The sequence below is a fragment of the Mercenaria mercenaria genome, chromosome 3 (assembly GCF_021730395.1).
Source record: "Mercenaria mercenaria strain notata chromosome 3, MADL_Memer_1, whole genome shotgun sequence".
NCBI classification, from domain to species: Eukaryota; Metazoa; Mollusca; class Bivalvia; order Venerida; family Veneridae; genus Mercenaria; species Mercenaria mercenaria.
In genome coordinates this window covers 10,316,413-10,335,605 of record NC_069363.1, presented here as the reverse complement: position 1 = coordinate 10,335,605, position 19,193 = coordinate 10,316,413, and the positions used below count along the sequence as shown (strand labels likewise).

At 36.3% G+C, this 19,193-nt stretch overlaps 1 protein-coding gene across 4 annotated transcripts in view; it reads right to left on the bottom strand.

The window, feature by feature from the left end:
* LOC128555487 (dedicator of cytokinesis protein 7-like) overlaps window positions 1-19,193 on the bottom strand; it is an 88,330-nt gene that overhangs the window by 47,911 nt on the left and 21,226 nt on the right. For 2 of the 4 annotated variants that reach the window (XM_053537843.1, XM_053537845.1), the window contains exons 11-27: window positions 17,653-17,839; window positions 16,551-16,753; window positions 15,009-15,102; window positions 14,302-14,464; window positions 13,587-13,704; window positions 12,983-13,053; window positions 12,464-12,611; window positions 11,557-11,658; window positions 10,740-10,754; window positions 7,482-7,571; window positions 6,618-6,834; window positions 4,168-4,323; window positions 2,910-3,053; window positions 2,257-2,321; window positions 1,565-1,660; window positions 561-701; window positions 64-177 (exon numbers count right to left, since the gene is read on the bottom strand). In XM_053537843.1, the coding sequence (XP_053393818.1) occupies window positions 64-177; window positions 561-701; window positions 1,565-1,660; window positions 2,257-2,321; window positions 2,910-3,053; window positions 4,168-4,323; window positions 6,618-6,834; window positions 7,482-7,571; window positions 10,740-10,754; window positions 11,557-11,658; window positions 12,464-12,611; window positions 12,983-13,053; window positions 13,587-13,704; window positions 14,302-14,464; window positions 15,009-15,102; window positions 16,551-16,753; window positions 17,653-17,839 (2,124 nt within the window). The remainder of the gene's footprint in view (window positions 1-63; window positions 178-560; window positions 702-1,564; window positions 1,661-2,256; window positions 2,322-2,909; window positions 3,054-4,167; window positions 4,324-6,617; window positions 6,835-7,481; window positions 7,572-10,739; window positions 10,755-11,556; window positions 11,659-12,463; window positions 12,612-12,982; window positions 13,054-13,586; window positions 13,705-14,301; window positions 14,465-15,008; window positions 15,103-16,550; window positions 16,754-17,652; window positions 17,840-19,193) is intronic. The other 2 variants (XM_053537844.1, XM_053537846.1) reach the window with 1 other exon arrangement.

Here is a 19,193-nt window from a genome sequence, read left to right as displayed (position 1 = left end):
TGATAAAAACACTACTGAAACTGGAAACCACCAGTACCTTTTATTAATTATGTGAAACCTTACCTCATATGTGTATTGTTTGATGAGTTGAAACACAAATCCTCTATCCATATATGACAGCAAATCTTGTAGGAAGAAAGCCAGACTGGTGTTCAAACTTCGTATCATTGGTGGGTCCTAATAATGGAAACACATTAACTTATTATTCGTACAAATGTACATCTCACTGGGGCACATAACCATTACAGAACAAAATGATCAACCAGTTATCAAATCAAGTTATCCTTAAGTATTGTTCTATTTGTCTTAAGTAAGCACATGTACAAGGGACAGGGGAACATCTGCAAACTCTGATGGGAGCATTGTATAAACCTACCTAACCCACCCACTAACCATCAGTTACCAAACAACTAATCCTGACATATCTGTTGATAAGCATACAAATGAGGGACTGTACAAAACAAAGTGTGATGAGAGTACTATACAACCTATTCACCAACTCTGCCCTACCCACTAACCTAACTCTATGACATACTGATCAGTAACCAGAAATAACCTACCCTGACATATCTTTCCACTATGTCCTTTATAAGTACATATACCAGTGACTGGACGTCATCTATAAACTGTGGTGGGAACCTCATCTGTCTAGGTGCACACAGGCTGTCAGTTTTGGACAAATGTTCCGCCATACTCTTGATCTGAAAGTATACAGTAGTTTACATAAATTCAAATGTTAATGAGAAATCCTTTCTTCACAAATGTATGAACTGCCTGCATAAAGATCTCCTTTAGTCTTATAAACTATTCAAACCCTAAGTTTTAATTAAAAATTGGATTCATTGCAAGGAAAAGCTGAATATTTTTATCTGTATCAACATATGACATTGAAAAATACTAGTCTTACAAGCAAATCGGTTTTTTCCCCGAAGAGAACAAAAACGGAGCACAAGAAAATTCAACTTCAATGATAACTTATTTTTCATGATCACTATTGTTACCTTCAGAAAACTGTTTTTAAATTATTTTTTTTTTATACTTCAAAGATGTGTAATTTCAGGAAAAAATGACCACATGCCATGATTTTAAATGACAACTGAAGAACATATACCATGACTTACATGACAAATGAATATATGCCATGATTTGTAATACAAAATGAAGAACACATATTAAAAATTCAATGAAGAACACATGCCATGATTTAAATGACAACTGAAGGACACACACCATGATTTCAATGAAAAAAATGAAAAACACATACAATTTCAACGACAGAAAAACACATGCCATGATTTCATTGACAAACAAACACATACAATGACTTCAACAAAAAAGAACACATGCCATAATTTTAAAGACTTTTTAGGAAAAACACAAACAATGATTGCAGAGAGAAAAAAACACATCATGATTTTAAAGAAAAAGGAAGAGCACAAGACTATTTTAACGAAAAAATTGAAGAAAACACCATTAATGTATTGAAAAAATAACATATACCATGATTTTAGTAATAAATAAAGAACATATGCCATGACTTCAAAGACAAATGCAGAACACATACCATGATTTCAAAGAAGAACCACGAGTTGGCTAGTGCAGTCTCCCTGGTAGAGCCACTCAGTACTACCCACTGCAAGGCAAACTCCTCATGAACAAGCTGAAATGGTAACACATATTTTGAATGCTTTTCTTGTCATTACTTTTTAACTTTTATATGTTTATTTTGTTGGGTTTTTTAATAACATACATGGCCAGTAAACCTAAACTGTTACTGGATTTAATACTAATACCTAATTTAACATTACTGGGTCATCTGACCACAGCCAAATATCCTATGAAGTTTGACAGCTCTAGGCCAAAGTGTTGTCCAGTTATTGTTTTCACACCATATTTAGTTTCAAGGTCACTGTTACTTTAACCTCCTAACGCAAAAAGGTTCAGTTGCCAACCTCAGGTAATCATTCAAGGACATTTTACCAATGTATTCCCAAAGCTACTCTTATTAAATGATTAGAAACCAAATGGTCTACAGACACAAAGATTAAGCTACCAGTCAACAACAGCAAAACAGCAGTATACCTCTCACCTTTACAGGGGTCATAATAAATGGGAATTTTACACATGTGCAGCAATTTAATTTCTTAGATTGACACAATAACAAAAGCAACCTATATTAGTCCTGCTACTAAGATTTCACAGTCATCGTTTCACAAATATGACAGAGTCATGGATGAATATTATGACATAACATACCTTCCTTCTGGATTTACCAAAGGCATAAGAAAATTCCTCTGTCCTCATACTACCTGCTCTGTTGCCTGTTTAAAACAAAAGTCTCAAATATTCAGAGAGAAAAAAACAGAACTCATCAAAATGATGTCCCTGGTAAGATATTTAACAACAAAACAAACAAAAAGTCTACAAGATATAAGGCAATATAATCATTACAACAGTTACACAATTATCTGTAACTAATACTCAACATCCATTTCAAAACTTGAGCTTTTTTTATTTTCTCTTTCTAATTTTTTTTTCAATAGACTAAAAAAGTACACTGGCAGCAAACTCAAGAAAACTTCATTACAAATCCAAATGCAGAGCTATTCTCTATTACTACCCTTAACTGTGCAGACAGATATGTTTGTGGGACATATTCAAATATAGGGGATCCCCTATCTCTTTGTGAACAGAACCCATGTTTACTTAATGTGCTCAGTGTAAAGCACTGATACAAGTAAATCCCTCTTTCCAGAGAACTTTTAGTTGGATGGATGACACTTAAAAGCATGTCAGACCTCTGGATCAAGTCAAGTATGTTACAATTTTCACTAGGCAGACATCCTTTTCAGTCCAAACAGATGAATAATGTTTCTACCAAGAAAATATATATAAGTATATTAACTTACTGAAGAATCCAGCCATCTCGGCTTCTGGTGTAGTGGGTGTGGTTAGGTCGGGGTTGCTGGTGCTACGCTGGTATGCTTGTTTGTTTAAAGGCAAAGATGAAGGTCGACCCAATGTGGCATAACCACTACTCATATCCATCTGGCCTGCAGAAAAGATATAGGAATGTTACAAAATTATAGAAATAAACCAGATGGTAAACTGAGTTAAATCAACATGATCTCACTTAACCCTTATCATGCTGGACATAATCGATTTTGCCTTTGCGACCAGTTTAGATCTTGATCAGCCTGCACATCCGTGCAGTCTGATCAAGATCTGCACTGTTCACCATTCAGTCATCTTTTTGGTTAGCATCCCTTTCAACAGTTAATGGTCCTGTCCAAATTGAAAGATGGACAAGTTCATTATAGAAATTTAGCAGGGTAAGGGGGTCAGGAATACAGTCATTTGAGAGTATTTTATTCAATATTTGTTAAAATACCATGTAAACAAGTGTAAATGTTTAAGTCAGAAATGGACAAAAGATGAATACAAAAGCTAACTACAAACCTTGACTTTGAACTGACATGGCTAGAGCTTGGGTTCTGTATTTTGTCCTGTTGGTGGGAATATTTGTGCCAAGTAGACACTAAAACTGTTTACAAAATTAAAATAGAGGGGTGGAGGACAAAAAAAATCTGCCTGTTTGACTTCTGATCTAGCAACATGATCTTGACCTTGAACTACCATGGCTGAAACCTGCATTCTGCATGGTTAACATCGTGTGGTTAACATTGTGAGCCAAATTATTTGAAGATACTTTCAAGAGTAAAAGACCATCAGGAGGACACAAATCACCCCCATTGGACCTTTGCTGACATGGCCAAAAGTTAACTTCTGCACAACACTTCATCTTGTTTAACTTTTCTGCCAAGTTCTTTGAACATCCTTTCAGGGATAAAAGGTAAGGAGCAGACAAAAAGTACTGCCTATCTGACCTTAAGCCTCACTTTACAACCTTCACCTTATTTAAAAATCCTTCTAGGAGGAAAGAAGGCACAGGCGTAAAACAATCTGTTTAAGTTTAAGTTTAATAACTGTCCATCCACCCTTTCAGACACAATGAAGCATAAAAATGCCACGTAGAGTATAGAAACAATTTGTCATAGACAGATAGACATATAAATAACCAGACTAAAACCAGTATCTTTCCCCTAAATTCTGGGAAAACGTTAATATTCTGAATACATCTACATTTAAAAATGAATGAAACCTTACCAGGCATGGGACCAGGGTGGGGTAATGTACAGCAGTACTGTATATAAGCAGCTAGAACGGAGTTTCTTCCATTGCTGTCATTTTTATCTTCAAGCATATCTCTCACTCTCTGTACGATCTGAGCCATTGCATCAAATGCTGGTTGTCCCGTGTTCACTGTAAAATATATCAGCTTAGGTTTCAGCATTCATAGACATTAACCTGCAATTTGGTCATGGTTTTCTCAAAAAACTTTTGTCTGATATAGGTTTAATAACATTTTAACAGTTTTTTTTTACAAATGTGTGTATTGGCGTTCAGTTTACCTTAAACTTCCCCACATGAATCAAAGGGGCTCCTAAATATCACAGGCCCACGACTCATTTACTGCATATATTTAAGAACTATATGAAGAAATACCATAATGTAATATAGGAGATACTGTGAATTCTGCACTGCATACTGATATGACACATATAGAAAGGTAAGCAAATCAACAATCTGCCAGTACATTTGGCTCTGTCATTTTTATGCTACTCATAAATGGCAAAATAACTCTAGTCAGTAACTAGAAAATGCTTTTGTAAAAAAGCGCATGTCTCCCCCAATGCAAAGTCCTATAGGCAAGAAGTCAATAGGGGTCAGGAACGAAAGTCAAAGAGACACTGATGGTTGGCTGCAATAGGGATTATCTACTTGGCATGTCCAGTCATCCCGCTAAATTTCAACACTCTTGGCCTAGTGGTTCTCAAGTCACTGTTCAGGCTTCTGTGACCTTGACCTTTGATCAAGTGACCTCAAAATAAATAGGGGTCATCTACTCTGCATGTCCAATCATCCTATTAAGTTTCAACATTGAAGGTCAAGTGGTTCTCAAGTTATTTCCAAAAAATGATTTTACATGAACAGGCCACTGTGACCTTGACCTTTAATAGACTGACCCCAAAATCAACAGGGGTCATCTACTCTGCATGTTCAATCATCCTATGAAGTTTCAACATTCTGGGTCAAGTGGTTCTCAAGTTATTGATCGGAACTGGTTATCAATGTTCAGGCCCCTGTGACCTTGACCTTTAACGGAGTGACCCCAAAAACAATATGGGTCATTTACTCTGCATGAACAATCATCCTATGAAGTTTCAACATTCTGGGTCGAGAGGTTTTCAAGTTATTGATTGGAAATGGTTTTCCATGTTCAGGCCCCTGTGGCCTTGACCTTTAACAGAGTGACCCTAAAATCGTTAGGGGTCATCTACTCTGCATGACCAATCATCCTATGAAGTTTCATCATTCTGGGTCAAGTGGTTCTCAAGTTACTGACCAGAAATGGTTTTCAATGTTCAGGCCCCTGTGACCTTGACCTTTCACAGAGTGACCCCAAAATCGTTAGGGGTCATCTACTCTGCATGACCAATCATCCTATGAAGTTTCAACATTCTGGGTCAAGTGGTTCCCAAGTTACTGACCGGAAATGGTTTTCAATGGTCAGGCCCCTGTGACCTTGACCTTTAATGGAGTGACCCCAAAATCGATAGGGGTCATCTACTTTGCATGTACAATCATCCTATGAAGTTTCAACATTCTGGGTCAAGTGGTTCTCTAGTTATTGAACGGAAATGGTTTTCCATGTTCAGGCCCCTGTGACCTTGACCTTTGATGGAGTGACTCCAAAATCAATAGGGGTCATCTACTCTTTATGACCAATCATCCTATGAAGTTTCAACATTCTGGGTCAAGTGGTTCTCTAGCTATCACTCGGAAATGGTTTTCAATGTTCAGGCCCCTGTGACCTTGACCTTTGACGGAGTGTCCCCAAAATCAATAGGGGTCATCTACTCTTCATGACCAATCATCCTATGAAGTTTAAACATTCTGGGTCAAGTGGTTCTCTAGTTATTGATCGGAAATGGTTTTCAAGGTTCAGGCCCCCATGACCTTGACCTTTGACGGAGTGACCCCAAAATCGATAGGGGTCATCTACTCTTCAGGGCCAATCACCCTATGAAGTTTCAACATTCTGGGTCAAGTGGTTCTCTAGTTATTGATCGGAAATGGTTTTCAATGTTCAGGCTCCTGTGACCTTGACCTTCGACGGAGTGACCCCAAAAACAATAGGGGTCGTCTACTCCAGCAGCCCTACAACCCTATGAAGTTTGAAGGTTCTAGGTCAAATGGTTCTCCAGTTATTGCTCGGAAATGAAGTGTGACGTACGGACGGACGGACGGACGGACAGGGCAAAAACAATATGTCTCCTGGGGGAGACATAATTATTTGGATGTCACTGAAAATGATTTTAAGCGATCTCAAAGGGCCTGCTTGAGAAGCAAGCTTTACGGTAGTGCCAGAATACTTCTATACAATCATGATGAATCTGAGAGGTTTTGCTGAAAACTTCCAATCTGATTTCCTCTTGTTTTCTTTGAGACATTTCCTCATGACATTGCATGACTCATTTATCTATTTTACTCACCAACTTGTCCACTCAGTGTTGGTGGTCTTATCATTAGCAGGATCAATTTATCAAGAATCAGAGACAGAAATTGAACCAAGTTCTCTCCCCTTGCTCTGATCAGGTCAGACAGACTGTGCTTCAATTCATTCTCAAACTGAGCCTCACTTTTACGTGGTGGAAGCTTCTGCTCTTGTGCCAGTCTACACAAAGACAGGAACCTGTCTATCTTGTCATCCTACAAAGGCAAAAAATGTGCTTAAGAATTTTCAACAGTTATTCAGATACATTATGCAGGATTATCATATTAATATTGTTCCTGTATTTCTTGAGTAAAATCATCATGAACTAGAGCTTCTTTTGAGAAAAGCACATATTTCCCACAACTGCCTAATCATCTAGATGGCATTTCTTCTCCATTATGTATCTGAGTCAACCATGCACCAAGACCTGTATCACTGGCATCAGTATTTTTGGTAATTCAAGGGCCATAATTCCGAAGTGCCTGGGCCAATTTGGCTAGATATCGAACTTGGCCGAGGACTTATTGGCAAACACATTTTGTTAAAGTTTGGTGAAGATGGGATGAGAAATGTTCGACTTACAGCGCGGACAAGATTTGTGACAGACTCACACACACAGACAGACAGGAGTAAATCAATAAGTCTCCTACCACAGTAGTGTGGGAGACATAATTACATAAATGACTTCAGACCTGGGTTCCAAGGTTATAAAACTTGAGTTTGAAGACCAGTCTCAAAACTCTTGCCTCTGACTGGTTGTTTCCATGATCAATTTTGGAAGTGACCAATGGCATCAAATACTGGGCTATATTAATACAAAGTCTATAATAATTAGAGCAAGATAAATTACAGGCAGCCTTACCTGTGTATGTATTGTAGAGACAGACTGTATTTGTACACTGAACACACCTTTATGGTTATCTACCCATTTCATACCTGGTAAAGTATGAATCTGCAAGAAAAAGGAATATCACTTATATCAATTTGTTATTTGATAAACAAGCAGTATCAAATATTTTAAACTACAAATTTTACTATAAAGCTGTGTCATAACTAAACATCAAAGTGTCTTATGTCTATACAACATATATGTTTTCTTGCATACTTGTCTTTAAAAGTGGAAGAAAAAGCACTCCTTTAAGATTGCAACACTGTGTTTATTTTTGACCAAACAAGAGCTGTCTCCATAGGATGACACATGCCCCCAATGGAACTTTGAATGAATAGTCATGGCCGATGTTAGAGTTTAGGACCTTTGACCTACGGACCTGTGTCTTGCGCGCGACACGTCGCCTTACTGTGGTACACATTCATGCCCAATAATTTTAAAATCCATGCATGAATGACAAAGATATGGACCGGACACGCCCATCAGTGCACTATCATGAAATATGACCTTTAACGTCTAAGTGTGACCTTGACCTTTGAGCTACGGACCTGGGTCTTGCGTGCGACACGTTGTCTTACAGTGGTACACATTCATGCCAAGTTATTTGAAAATCCATCCATGGATGACAAAGATATGGACCGGACACGAATGCACTATCATGAAAAATGACCTTTAACGTCTAAGTGTGACCTTGACCTTTGAGCTACGGACCTGGGTCTTGCGCGCGACACGTCGTCTTACAGTGGTACACATTCATGCCAAGTTATTTGAAAATCCATCCATGGATGACAAAGATATGGACCGGACACGAAAATTGCGGACAGACTGACAGACTGACAGAATGACAGACAGTTCAAAAACTATATGCCTCCCTTCGGGGGCATAAAAAGCTATAAAACAGACTAAAATAACTAGCCTTTTTTCATCCATTACTCACCAACTTCAAACATTTTTAAACTAGATTTTCTTTCAGAACTCTTTCAATGTACAGTAAACCTCGGTTATAAAGAACAGCTTGGGACCTGTAAAAATTGTTCCTTATAACCGAGGTTCCTTATATCCGTATAGCGAACTAGTTCCCTGTAACCGAGGTTTGTATAACGAACACAATTTGTATAGCGAACACTATTTGACTGACGTCTGATAATGGCTATGTGTTCACACTCCGGGCCGACTTTGAATAGTTGAGTTTCTAGCACCAGTTCTTTTCTGGAGAAATGGTAAGGTGAACTTCCTGCATGTATATGACTGAAGTAGTGTTGAAACGCAACGTTAAACCTAAACCAAGCCGGTAAGAATGACTGTAATTTGTGTATATTTTTATCGGTTGTTTCTATCTTCTTTTTAGAGAGCGCTACATGATGACTATTAGATATGTTGCAGTTACTCCCTTTATCTTGCTTGGCTACATGTTAGGTAAATTGACATCAATACTAATATAAAACAAATGTTAATTTTTTTTCTTACAAAAATGTTAAATTAGACTACCCATTAAAATTTAAAAGTGGGGTGTTTATGACATAGAGTGTATTACGAATAGACAACGGCGCCATACATACGGATAAAAGTATAAATCATACCTATGCTTTTGCTATTGTCCATTTTAGCACCTGCTATAATTTTTACAATTTGAAATTTTGTAAACTGGACTGTTTGCCATTGTTAATCACGTGTAATTAGCACATTTATTTAGGATAGTATAACCGTGACTGATTTTCGTTCACTATTGTTATCATGAAATACCTAATACATGTAGCTCTCGAACATAATTTGGAGTAAATATAAGTTTACTATTGTCTAGTATTTGGTAATTTGATGAAATTATATGTTTTCTTTTTATCGAATAAATGAACAAACTTAAGATCAAAGAAATGAATTAATTTGCGTTTATTTATGTGCATGAAAGCGCTTGAAAGTGCCGACGTTACTCTGACGTCATCAGCGATTCTCCTGTTTATTTCCGGTTTTCAATAATTTTTATTCGTAATGTCTGTTCGCTATAACCGAGGAGTTTTCAATTAAATTTCGTACTTTGGGACTGGAAAAACTGTTCCTTATAACCGAGTGTTCCTTATAACCGAGTTCCCTATAACCGAGGATTTTTACATTGAATAAAGAAGGAATTAGATCGGGGAATTGAAAACTGTTCCTTATAACCGAGTGTTCCTTATATCCGAGTTCCTTATAAGTGAGGTTTACTGTACATGCATATTGTACCAGAGACAAATAGGGAGGTCATTTATTGAACATCTGTACAGTAGAGTTTAATAGAAAGCATGTAACATTGCACATTAATGCTCAATCATACTGGAAGGAAGGGGGTGGTGAAGAAATGTATAAACCTGAGCAGAATATGATATATGTATAGTATAGCCCATTTTGGCCCAACATTAGGCCGAACATCTTAAGAGAAAAAAAGCCCTATAAAATTTGTATTAAAACTGAAAATGGCTAAATCTCTGCAGATATACAGTAGTATGGGAGAATGTTAATCATGTTACCATTACAGGCTTTGCATGGTAGTACAATATACTGAAAACTGTGTAATACTAGACGCTTTCCTCAAACATTAGCAGTTTAAAATATTAGATTAAAAGCTTACATACACAATACCACAGTGCCTTTACTGTGAAGCTCCAAGACACTACTTACTACATACATGTATGACTTCCAAGCTTTTATTGTTATGGACGACACCAGATGCCCTGAAGCCCTCCAACCATACAGTTTACTTTAGGAACAGTGGGGAACCTGGTTAGAACCCCTGATCACCTATAAGCCAAATGAATGGCTTCCTCAAAGGAAAAAATATCTACTTTGGAAATGGAGTTTTGAAAAGAATATTGTGAAGCCCACATGAAGAAAGTGTTAGGGATGTTATGTGCAAATTTAAACAAAAGCTCCTGAAATGTCTCAATAACTCATTACCAACTACAAACTCCCCAAAACGAGGAAATTCCTGTTGCTAAAGTTACACACCATCAAAATATCCACTACCAAACACTTTGTGTATAAAGATAGCATCTACAGGGGCCATTCAAAACCTTACCAAAGTTCGCAAATCGTCAAAGTTGTTTACCCAGAAGATTTTCACAGCAATTGCATTTTCTCAAAAAGTGTTAGGAAAGAAAGCACATATGTTAGTGTGAGGGAATCAAATGTGTAGAAAACAGACAGGAAATTTCCATTCCAGGTAAGAGTGGAATACAAATAGTTAAAGTTTTGTCTTACTTTTGACGGGACTTGCTATAAGAATAACAAATTTTATCATTTTTTCTGTATCAATAAATTAAGCATCTTCAGAAAGTTTCAATATTTTGTCTGATTCTATTCGAATTAATTTTTTAAAGTTAGATTTATTTTTCAAATCAATTTCAAGTAAAATCTGAATATAATTTTCTTAATAATAATTTAGTACTTTATCAGAACTTTATTCTTGGTTTTATATTACAGATCTGCCGCCTATCTGAAATCTTCCATTCTTATAAAGGGACAGATTAGTACTGACCCTGCACATTATCTTAAGTCACTGTCGTCGCACTGTAAATTGAACCTGTGGCCTCCCCCAAATTAATTAAGAATTTCTATACTATGACAATATCACTGAAAAATTACTTCTGTCAATCTGGTACCAAAACACAGAAATAACTGATTGGTAAAGGTACCAAACAAAATCCCTCCCAGACAAAACCTTTCCTGCTTTTGCTTCACAAGGTGAAGCTTATCCAGTATATTAAAAGAATTAAATACAATTCAGCAATTAACTTCTGAAAACATATTTATATTTCAGCATAAAGAACTGTTTTTAACATTACATTTAGTTCCTGTCCATGAAAACATAACAAGGACCATTCATGGAAGGGATTTTGTCCACTTACTCAAAAATCAGAGACAGTGTTTTGTCAAGAAGAAGTCTGGAGACCATTGGTATAACCTTATTTCTTGACTCTATTCTGAACAACCCTACAGGGTCTTTTTTAAAACATATGAATCAATCATTGCTTAAACTGAGCACTGGCAATTTTAGATTATTAATGGTGATCCTTACGTCTGGGAACAAGATGGAGTAACTGGCTGGTAGTTTCTCAACAGACACAGGTAACATGAAGTCCCCAACGTGGAGTCGTCCCTCCCTCATTAATGGTAACCACTGAAATAAAAAAAATTTAATGTTAGTTTTAATGCATAATACTTTAAATCTATTTAACTAATGCTACATCCACCTTCTCATGGAGTATTTCTCATGGGCTAGAATTTTTATACAGTGAAAATACATTTTGGCCAAGAAAATGACATTATTAAAGATATCTTTACAATTTAATAAGTTCCTAATATCATCTCCTCAGATCTTCAGAATGATAACTAAACCAAGACAAAATGAAGCTGAAGGAAAACACTGTGACACATTTGGTGGATGAATCATTAGGTAAGTTACAGTAATTCCACTGAAGTAACTCTAGTTTTTCAACTCAATTTCTGTTCAAAGATTTGTCAACAATCTCATAAAACATATCTTCATATAAGACTTTTATTTGTTTTCAAATTACCTGTTGAAAAAATAAAAATATTACTATGACAATTTTGCTGCGTACTGAAAAATTCGCCTTTTTAAAAATAAAGGTCATGGCCTTTTATTTTGTCAGAGAAATATGGTTCCCTGCTAATCTAACTGAACATGCATACATGAAAGCAATCTGCTACACAGTGGTCTCCCCTACCTTTGATACTGAAATTGTTGTGTATTTTCAAAGATTTAAGGCTAATGCTGGTGATAAAATGAGTGATCAAAATCAAAAATTAGAAAATACTTTATTTTCTTTTTCCAACTGTCATGTGATTTTCATGGTCACTTGGTATTTGTTATCAATGCAGCAACAGGGGAGATAATCCCTACAGAGAATTTGATATGAAGGAAAAACTGTCAACAACATAAAAACGAAATCAGCAGCACATACTGTGTATCCAACAGGAGTTTCAACAGCTGATAACGGTTCCCCTTTCTTTGTCTGACAGCTGATATGGTAGAAAGTGAACAGTAAGTGATGGGCATCTGTTAGGTGAGCTGGGAGACGTAGTTTCACTTCTTCATAGAAATCTGGAGATCTGAAAATGATGTGACAGAAATTAAAATGTAACAGATGCGCAGCAGCTGTAAGGAGAAGTGGGGGAAAAACGGTTCTTTTGTCAAGAGATCTGAAATAATATTATGACAACAGATGTCATCTGTAAATAAAGCTAGGTGACAGATATATACCTGAAGAACAGTCTTAGTAAGGATTTAATGTTAGGTGAAGCAAAGAATACGTGTTTAACAGCAAAAATGAATCTGAAAGGCTTAAATGAAAGCAAAGACTTACTTGTCCAACATCTTGTACTGTAAGCTAACAGGAACACTCCACACATTCTTAGACAATTGATTGTTTATACAAATTTACTACCAGGTACGACCTTTAACAAACAGAGTATATACTTACTTGTTATGGTATGTGACAGAAGTGTATGCCTCTCTAGAAAGTTCAGGACAATTGGACTTTCCAAATATTGCCTATAAAATACAAACATACACATAGTATAATTCAAAATAGAATGAGTTCCATGGGTGGTCTAAATAATGTATTCCTATTTACACAACTTCTACCATGTAATTTCCCCTTGCATTTATAGTCTTCCTGACAAACCTTCTAAACCTGACAATACTAGTAAATGCTAACTTTCCTCTTCTTTGGAGTCAGTTAAAATTAGGAACATTCACCTGGAAATGACTGTAAATGAAACTCCAGCTAATCACATCCTTGACTATGAAATCATTTGTCCATTATAAGGGGCCTCCATGGCAGTTGTTAATACTGTTAACTTTGAATAACTTGCCTCAGACCTCTCACAGTTTGAGTCCTGCTTGGGTCAAAAAAGAGGAAACCATACAGCTGGTTTGCTGAAAGTTGGTGTTCTACTCAAGTGCATGTTGGCACTTCAAACATGCCTGGATTCCTAAATTGTTAATATCATGTGAATTATGATGTTTACCTAGTATGTAGGCATGGTTTAAAGTGGACAAACCACCAAAACGTCTATACATACTTGAAGAGCGCCACCATCTTCCTCTCCACACATCAACTGTATCTTTACAGCAATATTCCTAGCAGAGCCTTGTCTGTTTGCAAAGTTCAACATCCTAGGATACACATACAGCAAATTCCTGAAAATAAAAGGAAAAACCATGGCCATAGAGAAAACCTCATGTGTGGGGAACTCCAGAAATTCTATCAATAGGTTAAATATGAAAAATCAACTTTCAATGTTCCCAGAACCAAGTATCTTGTCATAACATGCATCTGTATATTTATTTGTGAGGAAATGAAGTGTTCAACAGATAAATGAGCCACACCATGAGAAAACCAATATAGTGCATTTGCGACCAGTATGGATCCAGACAAGCCTGCGCATCTGTGCAGTCTGGTCTGGATCCATGCTGTTCGCAAATGCACTTTGTTGGTTTTCTCATGGTGTGGCTCAAATATGGATTGTATTGTACATAATAATGTTGAGGTCTTAGTACTTCTTGCAGCAATAATAGAGCTGCTACTGACAATTTTGTAGCAGAAAGTGGTATGAAATGTAACCACTGTTAGTGACATGCTGACAATCAAATGACTCAGTGTTAGCATCTGCCATGCAAAGAGTAAGAAAAAGTACAAAGTACAAACTTCCCACTGTCTCAAATGATTTGAAAAATTTGGCAAGGATGATATTCTTATCAAAATGTTACATTAGAGTTCAATGAAATATGTTTTACCTGTAGGTAGTAGCCATAGAGAAGACCTCATGTGTGGGGAATTCCAGGATTTCCTTGACTGGTTTATTCTTGTCTTCAGGGTATGGCTCTACCTTCCATAGATCGGCTGTAAGTACTTGCTTAGGCTCATCCGGACATGGTGAGATATCAAGCTTCAAAGTTCCTGGAACAATAAATCAAATTGTACTATGGCACAAATATCTTTAGAAACCTTACTGTAACTAATACACATTCTTGTCGAAACCTCCAAATGCCCATATTGTAATTACCCAGTGTCCTTTATCAACTTCCCAATTTCCTTATTGAAACTTTTAAAAGTCTGTACTGTATCTAACCAAATTCCTAAATGTAACTTTTTTCATGTTCTAACGGAAACATTGCAAATGTCCTTATAGTAACTAACCCATGTCTTTACTGAAACTAACCAATGTCCATATCAACCAAAGTAAAGAGAACTAAATTCACTCTGTCAGAAAAATCAGTAAACACTGTAGATAATATTTTCAGGATAGTTTTATTCTTGCTAAGTTTCATGAACAAAGTCATGCACAATTTTAAATTATGCACTATTATAAACATGCGCTACCTCAGCTAGAAGGCACATTCAAAGCTGTGGACTATCAAATTTCCACCACTTACAGAAACATATCTGTATAACTTACTTCAAGACATTTGATATAAGGATAGCAAAGTGAAGAATAATATACCTGGTATACATTTCACTCTCTTCAAGACATTTGATGGCCGCTTGATGTCAATGAGATATTTGTACAAGTCTTCATCACTCAGCTTGTCCCCTTCCTAAAATCAACAAGAAATTTATTTAATCACAAATAATTCTATTCAATAATCATTTCTATTTAAAACACTTACAAATGAAAATAAATACAACCTCATCATCTTGTTTGAAGACAAAGGCTTAATGTTTTTAAATATGATGATCCATTTTTCTTTTATTTTATTCCGCAACCTTGAAATCAACAAAGAAAATCTTTCAAGGACTGACATGTTATTAGTGATACAGTATATATATATACAGTAATACAGCAAAAGTCATCTTTTAACTAAAGTGAACCAAAGCTAGCTTGAGCGATAGCTTGAGCATCGATGGCTTGAGCTATAAGATTCTTTCACTGGTTATAGGTGCAGATGGGAATTTCCGGCCTCGAAGGGAACTGTTTAGGCGGTAACGAGGTTCTTACCGAGTTACCGCCTAAACAGTTACCCGAGTGCCGAATATTCCAATCTGCACCTATAACCTGTGGAAGAATCTTTTTCTTGCATACCGATATCAAGATATAATAATAAAAATAAAATCAGTCGAACGGCTTTCTTTTTAGAACTATTTTTTATAGCAGCGTATTTAAACAAAGCGCGGGAAATCAACGTCCGTAAACAGGAAAGACGTCATGACGTTTTAAAGACAAATAACAATGTTTAGTTCCTGTTTTGTTTTATCAGTGTCAGCGTAACGTTATGAATTTTTGATAAAATAACGTGTTTTGAATCGAGAAATATACTATCAGGAACAGAGAGGAACTGTCAAGGTACTGGATTTTTAATCCGTTTTTCAAAATAAAATATAAATAACTACATACATCTTCTACATATATGTAGTTCGTACTACGCCACTGAAAGCACGAGAGTCATCTTACACCCCGGGGTGTAAGATGGATTTTTCCAGCACCGGTATAAATACCGGAAATCCACGTCTTGTATGCAAGAAACCTTATTCCGTCTCCTGCTGTTTCCCTTCAATTATCTAAGTTAGATCTCTAAAAGCCCTTGGTTAACTTTAGCATTTTGTGCTACCATTCAAAAATGTTATCATCATTACTTAAAACGTTACTTTCTTACTTCTTCTTTTTTTTTTTTTTTTGGATTTAACGTTGCACCGACACATGATAGGTCATATGGCGACTTTCCAGCTTAAATGGTGGAGTAAGACCCCAGGTGCCCCTCCGTGCATTATTTCTACACGAGCGGGCACCTTGGTAGAACCACCGACCTCCCGTAAGCCAGCTGGATGGTTCTTACTTCTTGCATGTCACCATAAACTTGGCTTAAGAATCAAAATCAATCATCACCACAGCCAGTATTGTTTGATAGTAACTGACCTATTAGTAAGTGACCCATGTCTTCCTATGGAGACTTATTTTCAGTTTTAAGGTCCATTTCAATATTCCTAAACTGAACCTATTCATATATATGTATAAAATAAAGCAGTAACAGTAACCCACAAAACTCACCTGCTTGAAAAAGCTTGATACAGTCAATGTGACAGGTCTGAAGTTACCAAGATTTCCGCCATAGTCATCCGGAGACCAGCTACGGCGTTTCTCGTATCCAGACCTGCCACGTTCAGTGCTGTAGCTCCGACCAGCAAGTATGTCATCTTTGGGTCTCTTTCTGAAGCTGTCATACTGACCAGGCTGCATTCCACTTCTCCTGTCTACATATACATATATATAAACTTTTAGAAAATTAACATTTGGAAAGACAGAATTTATCAGTAAGTGTACCTCATTATTAAATACATAGTCATAAGGAATATTTCATTTCTGACGATATTCAGTACCTTGGTATTCATGATATTTTTAGAAGTCTGTTTCAGAATGCAAGTAGTGTGTTTGACAATAATTCAGTTGAAGTATTTCTCATAATATTATGCCAGATTTCCAAGATACATTATGATTGGGTAAAACCTATTTGAGGACTGAGTACAGAGGGAGGCCAAGCCTCATTAGCATGATTTTTGTACTTCTACTGCTACATGTGTGCAAGTTAGTTTGACAGAATATTTGCATAACTGTGATGTTAACAATCATGATCATGGTATTTGTCAAACAATGTCCAAACCATGAAATTCATGATTTAATCATGCAGATTTATATGTATGATGTTAAATTTTTGTTTTGTTTGGTTTAACGCTGCACTGACACAATTATAGGTCATACGGTGACTTTCCAGCTTTGATGGAGGAGGAAGACCACAGGTGCCCCTCCATTCCTTTTTCTATCACGAGCGGGCATCTGTGTAGAACCACCAACCTTCCTTAAAGCCAGCTGGATGGCTTCCTCACAGGAAGAATTCAAAACCCCGAGTGAGGCTTAGACCCACACTGGAGGGGAAAGTGATTCAAGGTCAGCCACCTTAACAACTCAGCCATGAAGGCCCCGAATTTTTTTTGTGTGGAAAGTCCTCAAATATTATCTTTTATTACACAAACTGACTGAAAATTACCTTTTATTTTGCACATACAGAACAGTATATAGTTAAATCTATGAAAACTTAAATTACCAAAGCCAATGAAAAAAAATCATTCAATACTGAAATTTGATTTTAACTTACCAAGACTTGCAGCTCGCGTCATTTCTGACTCAGATCTAATGGAGTCAACTGAAGTTTCTCTTTCATAACTGTGCGCTCCATTAACTATATTCATAAGGTAGATAGCGGTCCAAGCAAATGGCATACGATACTTCCCAAGTCGATCACAGAACTGTGCAGCATTGGCACGGTACTTGTCTTCCTTGCTCTGTGTAGCAAAATTGAAGTGTATGAGATGGAGGCTGACATTTTTCAATCTACTGTGAAATCATTATTCATAAGGGAATTGTTTCTGTGAATTTTTGTAGCTTTAAAAATATTTTCCAATCTCTTGTGAAAAAAAATATCATTTGCAGGTGACTTATTTTACTGTGGACCTTTTGGTTGGTGCCATCCATGAATCAAACAAGTGTAATCCTATCATTTTAACATCAGTTCTGACAATTTATGTCCTAACAAAATAGCTAGTTTGACCAAAATTACAAATTTTATGCCCACATAGTAAAATGGTTCCACAGTAGTCATAATTGCATACCCTTCACCAAAAGCTTCATATTGTAAAAAATGTTACCTGATATTTGACCCAATTTTAGACCAGCTTGAACTTAAACCAGAAAACTTACCTGATATATAGTAATTCCTTATTGAGAATCAAATTATTTAATTAAATGATTCATTAAAATTAAGATACAAATATATGAATGAAAAAAAAAAATTCGTGATGAATAAAATTGCTTTCTTACCTAAAATACCTTAGATATGTTACCAAACATTCCCGTAACAGATATTTTATGACATACAGTACAATTGCGATCCTACGAAAAGTCTAGGGACCGCCCGATTTTTTCGTAATATCGCATTTTCGTTCGAGTGTAGCATAGGAAATTTCGCTATACAACACCTTAATATCTAAACGTCGTAACTCGCGATATTTTTACATGTGATTTGCGTATCGGAGTACATGTATACCAATTTTATATGTACATCGGGGTTTACTACAAATCTTACTTGAATCTAAACTTAGATGGTATGTAGAATGTAGAACGGGTTGTTTTTTTCTTCACTTTTAATTCACTGTACATAAAACATATACAGGGTACATTGTTGCACGAGAAAAAAAAATCGCAGTGATTCCTTGAGACATATAAGCAAGTGTGTCTTGTATGCCATTTGATCGGACAGTTATAGGAGAATAACTAACTAACCCTACAGCATATGTGTTTTGAATTTAATTACTAAGTTTTCACACTTTAATCACTGTTTACACCCAGCTAAATGACAGTGACACTTTCCACTCTAAAGCATTTTCACGCTGTTATGGAAGGTGTGAAAACTTAGACGATACATTCGTAAAATCGCAACTAAAACCATTTGAAAACAGGCTTGAAGGGGATCACAATATGTTCGTAGGAGCGCATTTTTCGTAAAATTGCATTTTCGTAAAACCGCGACTTTGTTACCTAGAAATAAAAAGGAAAGCAGCCGGGACCACAACACCTTTTCGTAGTATACCGGTATTTCGTTAAATTGCGATTCGTAGCATCGCGAATGCACTGTATATA